The sequence below is a fragment of the Nicotiana tomentosiformis genome, chromosome 2 (assembly GCF_000390325.3).
Source record: "Nicotiana tomentosiformis chromosome 2, ASM39032v3, whole genome shotgun sequence".
In the NCBI taxonomy this organism is placed as follows: Eukaryota; Viridiplantae; Streptophyta; class Magnoliopsida; order Solanales; family Solanaceae; genus Nicotiana; species Nicotiana tomentosiformis.
Genome location: NC_090813.1, coordinates 109,153,646 through 109,162,527, shown reverse-complemented (window position 1 = coordinate 109,162,527; position 8,882 = coordinate 109,153,646). Strand labels below are relative to the sequence as shown.

The 8,882-nt window shown below is 35.9% G+C and overlaps 1 protein-coding gene across 1 annotated transcript; it reads left to right on the top strand.

Annotated features, from left to right (window-relative positions):
* Positions 1 to 4,210: 4,210 nt before the first annotated feature.
* LOC104114124 (ADP-ribosylation factor-like protein 8a) lies at positions 4,211 to 7,936 on the top strand. The gene is made up of 6 exons (XM_009624498.4): positions 4,211 to 4,407; positions 6,215 to 6,296; positions 6,421 to 6,453; positions 6,570 to 6,691; positions 7,201 to 7,362; positions 7,684 to 7,936. The coding sequence occupies exons 1-6, from the start codon at positions 4,370 to 4,372 to the stop codon at positions 7,799 to 7,801; spliced, it is 555 nt and encodes a 184-aa protein (XP_009622793.1). The 5' UTR covers positions 4,211 to 4,369; the 3' UTR covers positions 7,802 to 7,936.
* The last annotated feature ends 946 nt before the right edge of the window (positions 7,937 to 8,882 follow it).

The window sequence follows — 8,882 nt, the reverse complement described above, 5'->3', positions numbered from 1 at the left end:
AAGAGCCCTAAGGTTAAGTCAAGTTGAAAATTATATGATGGAATCAAATTTCAAGTGAGTTTGTACAAGATCTAATTTCAAATGAGCATAACTATCTAGATATGAATATTTATATAGAGTACAACCTATCACAAGAAAGGTCTATGTGTCTAGTTTCTAATGCTTCAAAGAGTTTGTCATTTGAAGATTCCTACAATAAGTTATGACCTATTTACTAAAGGGTGGCAGAACAGCTACGCGAGTCTTGCGTAGCCTACGCAGCGTAGCCTACGCACCATTGCGTAGGCAAATCCAGCAGCTTCCAACTGAAGGGGGATAAAAGTTCACCCTGCATAGCCTTTGTGCGTAGCCTACGCAGGGAGGCTACGCGGGTTTAGGGGCCATTCTAAAGGGGCTGAAACAAGGGGTTTAGAGAGAGAAAATATTAGTTCTTCAACTTGGAATTGATTTCTATAGAGAAGATGGAGCTCTTCCACCATGGATACACTTCAAGATAAGTTGTTTTGGCACAAGGATGATTATATAACATCATTTAATGATAACACTAACATTATTATGGATCAAATCTATAGAAAATTGGTTGAATCTTCAAGAACACCAAAAAGAGGAAAAGTGAGATTCTTTCACCAAGAGGTAATCCCTTCACTTGAGCTTCATATATATGTCATATTGGAGTATGGGTAGCATGTTTATGAGCTTTATTTGAAGTTATAATGGGATATTATATGAACCCTAAGGGTGAGTCTTGAGAATGCCATTTTTGGGTAAAGATGGGTGATTGGGAGTATGATTCTTGGGTGTAAGAGTATTATTTATACATACACGTACCAATAAGGTTTGTGGAAAGATTATTGAGTTCAAATGGGTAAATATTGGGTTGAAAATGGTAGAAATCTTCAAAGACTTTAATTGAACATTTGAGGGTCGAGTTGATGTCGGAATTTGGTGAAATTTATATGGTTGGACTCGTGGTTGGATGAGCGTTCGTAGTTTATAATTTTTGTCGGGTTCCGAGGCGTGATTTTGAGTGCAATTTCGAATTTTATTGGAAAATTAGTTTTTCATATGGAATTAATTCCTATAATTTGAATTGACTGAATCGAATTATTTGTGGCTAGATTCGAGGCGTTTGGAGGTCGATTCGCGAGGCAAAGGCATTGCAAAATAAAGAATTAGACGGTTTGAGGTAAGTAACATTTCTAAATTTGGTTCTGGGGGTATGAAACCCCGGATTATGTGTTATGGGATCGGTTTTGAGGTGACGCACATGCTAGGTATCGGGCGTGTAGGCGTGCACCGTAGGAATTGTGACTTGGTCAAATTCTATGGAACTGTGTAGTTGAATAACATATTGTTATCTGTACATTCTCCATGTAGTAGAGAAATTGAACTACAAATCATGTTTAGATTATGTGTTGGTACTGTAGGGACCCACAAAGGTTGTGTACATGTTGAACTATCTGCTAAATTATTATTTTATACTCAGTCACAGTTTACTTGTTTATTTTATCTCAGTCTCTATTGTCCATTATTGATGCATCATATCATTGTTGTTTGGGCTGATTTTCATGATTATTGAGAGCCCGAGAGACTGGAGAGAATTATGACTAAGTGAGGCCGAGGGCATGATTGTGAGATATTATACTATAGCATGTGAGTTATCCGTGCAGCACGTGAGTTGTCCGTGCGGATCCATATATTATACTATAGCATATGAGTTGTCTGTGCAGCACGTGAGTTATCCGTGCGGATCCAGATATTGATACTATAGCACGTAAGTTGTCCGTGCAGCACGTGAGTTGTCCGTTCAACACATGAGTTTTCCGCGCAGATTATTAGCTTTTGGGTTGTAGGAGCCCCTCCGGAGTCTGTACACACCCCCAGTGAGCGCAGGTACCTACTGAGTGCGAGTGCTGAGTGATGAGTGATTGGAATGGCTAAGTGACTGTGGTCCTGAAAGGATGCATTTGATTTTATTACTGTTGTACTCCAGCTGTCATATATCACTGTTTTGGAAATTTCTGAGAGATATTATCTTATGTTTCAGTTGAACTTGACATGAAATTACTGTTTTGGCCTTAAATGTTGAACTTGAAAGCATGCCTACCTTATTATGTTGGAAATTACTGTAATTGGACTCAGCTGTGAAGTTCATCACTACTTTTAGTTCTTTATTTAGTATTGTTACTTGCTGAGTTGTTGTACTCATACTACACCATGCGCCTCGTGTGCAGATCCAAGTACTTCTGGACACGGCAGTTGTTAGTTCTCGGAGTTTTATCTATTGGAGTTTATCGAGGTAGCTGCTTGGCGTCCGCATGTCTTGACTTTCTCTTTCCTTTCAATTTTGTACTGTTCTATATTTTCAAACAATATTTTTAGCAAGCAGACTTTGTTGTCATTTAGATGCCCATGTACTCAGTGACACCGAATTTTGAAAATGTATTTTATGTCAGTGATTTGTGAGATTTTCTATGAAATTCAAATATTATGTTTTTAAATTTAAAAGAAATTGTGGTTTATTGATGTTGTTGGCTTGCCTAGTATTGAGATAGGTGCATCACGACAGGTGTGATTTTTGGGTCGTGACAATAACATACCCGGTGTGGTCGCACAAGTGGAGGCTTGGGGAGGGTAGCATGCACGCAAACCTTGTAAAGATAGAGAGGTTATTTCCGATAGACCCTCGGCTCAAGAAACACAAGTAAAGAGAAAAATCCATATATAAAAAAAATAGTAACCACAACCAGAAAATGAGATAATCGAAGTAAATAAATGACAGATAATATTAGACATCTAAGAGTAGAAATATGAAATACATCAGTGCTACAAGTATAAGAAATTAATACGGGTTTAAAGAAAACTAACGTTAGAATACTCACTAACCTACTACCGTAATCCTCGACCTCCACTCCCTCCCATCGAGGATCTTGTCCTCGGCAAACAGAAGATGTGTCATATCCTGCCTAATCAGCTGTCCCCAATACTTCTTCAACCTACCTCTACCTCTTCTTAGCTCCGCCGTAGCCAACCTCTCATACCTCCTCACAGAAATATCTGTACATCTCATTTTTACATGCCCGAACCATCTCAGCCTCGTTTCTCGCATCTTGTCCACCACACCACTCCCACATTATCCCCAATATCTTTATTCTGAATCATGTATCTCTTAGTATGTTCACGCATCCATCTCAGCATTCTCATTTTCATTATTTTCATCTTCTGCATATAAGAGGTCTTAACTGGCCAACACTCCGCCACATACAACTTTCCAATTGGTAGGTCATGTTTCTTAAAAAAATAAAGTACATGTTTATGAGTAGCGATAGAAACAACTTTTTTTTTCGTTACTCGAAGAAACTAAAAAATAGCAATCTCTAAGCCTTGCTAAAGAAAAAAGAAGTTTGTAGCTTTCATTAGTAGTAAAAATAAAAAAAGATTTGATTTTTTAAACAAAGTGCCTTACATAGAAATTATTTGTATTTATCAAATTATCGCACCTTAATTTTTACATAAGTATATATTTCATTCTCTAAGTTCTTACCAAACTGTTCTTTTTAATATAACTTTTACATTTTAGTTAGATAATAAAGTCTCTTATAATAAATATTTAGAATAATATATATATTTAAATAACAATAATAATAATAATCTTAGAGTCATGTCATATTTTCATGGTTGATCTGGCTAAATACAAACCACAACTCTTCACATTGTCTTTTGAAACTATATTTAAAAAGATCATCAAAAAGAACAAAAATAAAAGAATTTGATCAAACGGTCACGCAACAAGTTATCTTTCCATATTTTATTCAGCCATATTTTCCATATACATTATGTTTTTCATATATAACCAATCAAAAGTTGGAGACCAGACACGTCGACCCTAGGGTTTGCAAATGTAGGCTGAACGTGCGTCCACAACTAAAAGGTTCCGGGACCGCCCACCGTCCAGTAATCATCCACAAAGCACCGCCCCTCGCCTATGGATTTAGATTTTCATCGATCGTGATTTTCACGCGCATCTCTTGGCGAGTACGATTCATTATTTCCTAAATGGCCAATTTATACGATGAGCTGGATTGGTCCACGCACTCATTTAGATGCCAATACCAATGGCTATTTAGTAAATCTACGTAAATTCAAGGGCTAAATATTACCAATATTTGTCTCCTACCATAATAATTTCGTCCCCTATGAGTGATTTGATATTTGTACGCATATACGATAAACAGCAGCGAGGGAAAAGAAGTTACCCAAAGGATATTTGTGTTATGTCTGAGAGGGATCTTTCTTCTTTATACTGATATTTTTATATTATACAGATCTCTCTCTTTTTCTCTCTCCTTTCCGATTCCTCGCATCAGCCATGGGTATCTGGGAAGCTTTTCTCAATTGGCTTCGAAGGTATATTTCCTTTTTCTTAATTTATTTTTGTATAATGAGTTTTGCGAAGTATAATTGGTACAAACTACAAATAATAAAGCTAAATAGGATCCTTATAATCTATCAACATTAATTTGAGATTCAGGCTTAGTTGATATGTCGTTGTTGACTTATGGCTTTGAGAATAAATAAATAAATGGGTATTATTGTTAAAAGTATATGAATTTATTCTTTGGTTACGATCTGTCTTCCTTTTGTTTGTATCTTTTTTCGTATTTGGGTGTGTTATCTGTTGAACGGTTGATTAATGACTCTGGTCCTGAGACCTCATATTCGTTTTGTTTGAGATTTCTGGAATTTGGAAAAGGAGGATATTATTTTCTGCATCTTTTTGTTTTGTTTTGTTTTGTTTGCTTAAGCCTTAATGAGTATAATAGTAATCATAATATTCCTATATATCATAGAAGTTTATATCACTGATTTCATCTCGTGGAAAAGAAATTGGAGTGGGAGATCAATGGCAGCAAACATTCAGTCTGTTTATCAGATATGGGCATAACATGGTTTTGGATTTTGAAGCTATCTGTCTATGAGATGTTGAACTGTCTATAAAAAGATGTTCTTTTTTCTCAATTCTATCCTTAGAGTTGTCTTATCTGAGCCTCTTCATCCAGTCCTGAAAGAGTTACTCTTGAGGTTACTAAACCTGTCTATTGTACTTCACTACTACTCCTCCCACCAAGGCATGGAAACGAACACTAAAGATTTATTTTTTAAACAGTGCAAGGAGATTTTCTAGTTTGAAACGACAAGAAATCTGTTCTGTCCTTCGGTACAAGTGAGCGTTTTAGGATAAATCTGGTAGTTTTCATTCACATGTCATATTGGCCTGTTGAAAATTTGTATATCTTTTGCTACTATAAGAAGGGATTTCATATCTTCTCTTCCAAGGTTCCCGTGCCAGCTGAAATCATGTTTCTCTGTCCTTAGATGGTCTCTTATATTTAGCTCTCTTTGTTCTTGACAAGGTTTTGAGAATTTAATCCTTTTGTCATTGTATCCTTTTGGTTTATTTACTTTTCAGATTTGGCTGAACCATTTCCCTTCTTCTCTTATTTGAATTTTCCATCCTTGAAATTCTTACAGCTTTTGATCTTTCTACATTTTTTGCAAATTGATTAGTGTCTTCCTTGGGAGTCATTGCTCTATACAGATTCTTTGCCTGGTCAGTGATGACTACCTCTTATCAGAAAATAATAAAGTATATATGCTAATCCGAGAGGAGGTCTATTACCTAATTATGTTGTTGGAAACGCTTTTCATATTCTTAAAAGGACTAGATACTGAATGGTGAAACAATTTGTAAAGTAAATGTCTTTTGAGAAAGGTAACAACAACAATTTGTAAAGTAAATTTTCAGTGCCCTTTTTGCTTTTGTTTGTTCGGCAGTTCATACTTCCCCTTGAGCTTCCATCATATGCAAATATTTCTCCTGAGCTTCAACTGGTGTTGTTCGGGAAATGAATGGACCGGAAACTAAAATCTGATAGTTGCCCATCCGTTTCAGTCTTGTGTTATCCCACCATGCTGTGTACTTTAGACATTGTAGGTGCTATTAGTATAAGGTCTTTCAATTGTGTTGTGTCTTCGTTAATTCTGAGTTTGGAACTTGATTGTTGAAACATATTGCTATCTTCTTTCTGAGGTGGACTTAAAAGTATAATACATATAGGAATTTCGATATTATAAATGCACTTGTGCTAATCATTATGTTTCCTTTGGCTCTTATGAAATGATTCCTCATGTCAAAACTTGCTTGTTCCTTCAGCCTCTTTTTTAAGCAGGAAATGGAGCTTTCATTGATAGGATTACAAAATGCGGGAAAAACATCTCTTGTAAATGTTATTGCTGTAAGTAAATTACTACTTAACATTCTAGTGCCAGCTCATCATTATGGTTTCACTTACTTTTGCTTCCACATAACCAATGGAATCTGATATCTTAATGGGTTTGTTCCTCCCTTCTCATTCGTAGACTGGTGGATACAGTGAAGACATGATACCAACAGTAAGTTTTCATCCTAAAGCATCTCATACTAGTTTTTAGTTTTTAGCCAGTTCTGCTAAATACTTCAAAGTGATTTTTCATAATTATACGATTGTTTTTTTTTTGTTTGTATTCAGGTGGGATTTAACATGCGCAAAGTGACTAAAGGAAATGTGACAATAAAATTGTGGGACCTTGGAGGTCAACCCAGATTCCGCAGCATGTGGGAGAGATACTGTCGCGCAGTTTCTGCTATAGTGTATGCATCTGCCTTCCAGCTTATTTGAATAACTTTAACAGATAGATCTAGATGAAACCATTTATACACTCAGTTATCACCTTTGCTTTTATTAGTAGGCTCACTTCTTTGTTAGCTATCCTGAGTGCTTTACGAGTTTGTGTAGTATAATAGTACTATTGAAGTATTAGAAGACAACACATGGTAAATGGTGTGTCTTCTTATGAATTGAGATGAATTTCATTTTTCTTCATGGTTTATAAATGAACAGTTTATGGAAGCTCATGGTTTACCTGATAAAATTATCCGATCTGGCACTTGACAGATCTATGTTTTTATGCCTTGGATAGGTGGAATTCCTTGATCTTGACTGTCTCCATGTATTATAAAGGGGTGATGCTAAATAATGTACTTCCTCAGAGTTTTAGCAAATTTCAACGCATTCAAGTGTATTTATGCATATATGAATTTTTATATTATAGCCTTTGAGTTATTTTGTTTCTGAATTCTTTAAATGCCCTTCCCTGCAGTTATGTTGTTGATGCCGCTGATCCTGATAACCTCAGCATTTCAAGTAGTGAACTCCATGACCTGCTGAGCAAGCCATCGCTGAGTGGTATTCCATTGCTTGTATTGGGGAACAAGATTGACAAGCCTGGTGCCCAGTCCAAGCAGGCTTTGACCGACCAGATGTAAGTGCAGAAAAGTACATGCAGAGTGATTGGTGGCCTTTTACGGCCTTAGTGTACATTATGGTTGGTTTGTGAGGGAGGGAAAAGTTTAATCTTTCAGTTCAGATCCATAAAAATGGAAAGGAAGCAAAAGAGATTTCTCATGGTTTAGAAAAAGCTTTTGGTGGGGGATGCAAATGCCTCTGCATGTCCTCCTCTTCATATCTAGTTGCAAAGAAAGATGGGATCTTAACCTTATCCCTCCTTCTACCCAACCCCAATCACATAGCTTTAACTCTCTCTATATGGAGTTATCTTAAAGAATATTATGCTGTTTTGCAGGGGATTGAAATCAATAACTGATAGAGAAGTGTGCTGCTATATGATCTCGTGCAAGAATTCCACCAATATTGACTCAGTCATTGATTGGCTTGTTAAGCACTCGAAATCAAAGAGCTAAGGATGACACACTTTTTTGTAGTACTGATTTGTATGTTAACTTGTGAGGCTATTGGTTTTTTCTGCTGGTTTCTCCAGAGTTCTCCTTGTATGTATATTAAATTATCTTGTCAATTGAAAGAGTTGTTGCATGTTTTTTTTTGTTTTTCTTTTTGTGATTTTCTGGGTCAGCTCTCTCTATTGCGTGCCTTTCCTCTTTTATAGTGTTTGCGAATTTGTGTGAAAGGAGACCTTTGATTTATTAGAAGAAAGAAACCTGAAGGATCATCACTTTTCTGTTATGTCGGAGCCCCAATTATTGATGCCAAATTATGTGTATTCTTTGATTATGTGAGCTTCAAACGATGATCTCTGGCAAATTCTCTTAACCTTGGAATGATGGGGACTTGTATTGCGTTGGTGAAGGGGCCAGTACAAGACTAAAATGCTTTTTTGTTTAGTATTATTTATCCTTCCAAAGTTTACTATTGTAAGAACATGATGCAAGTATTTTAATAACAAAAATACGTGATTTATAGTCAACATTATTATTTCTATATGTTGAGACGTAAATTGGTAAGTTTTAATATAAAAAGTTAAGAAATAATTTATTTGTAAAAGTAATGTGAGTCTAGTGCAACAGGAAATGTTCCAAAAACTGGTATTTGATTGTCAGATTTTTTTAAGAAAAAAAAAATTCTACAATACGAGTAGAAAATAAATTTTCTTTTCAACTATCTCAACTCTTCATTTCATCTTACTGCTCAAATTAGAAATTTTGGAAGATAGATGCATCCCAAGCCATAGAGCGTCCCTGGTGAATCAAGATGGCAAGCATAAAGTCAAAAGAGTTGGACAAAATGATGAGGCAAGCAAAAGGCAAGGGAAATGGAGTCTGTCTAGAAAAGGCAGAATTATGACTTGTGGCAATTATGGAGAGGCAAACCACAATGCAGGGGATATAAAAAAGTATAGACCCAAAAATTCTGTTATTTATGAACATGTTATTATATTTCATTGTTATTAACTTTTTTTATTTACATTAAACAGCCATTGACTGGGCAGAAAGTGACAAAGAAGAAGCAGCCATCAAATGATGGGCA

Coding starts and splice junctions, on each gene's coding strand:
- LOC104114124 (XM_009624498.4), top strand. CDS start 4,370: ATGGGTATCTGGGAAGCTTTTCTCAATTGGCTTCGAAG. Junction 4,408..6,214: donor TTTCTCAATTGGCTTCGAAG/GTATATTTCCTT, acceptor TTGTTCCTTCAG/CCTCTTTTTTAAGCAGGAAA. Junction 6,454..6,569: donor GTGAAGACATGATACCAACA/GTAAGTTTTCAT, acceptor GTTTGTATTCAG/GTGGGATTTAACATGCGCAA.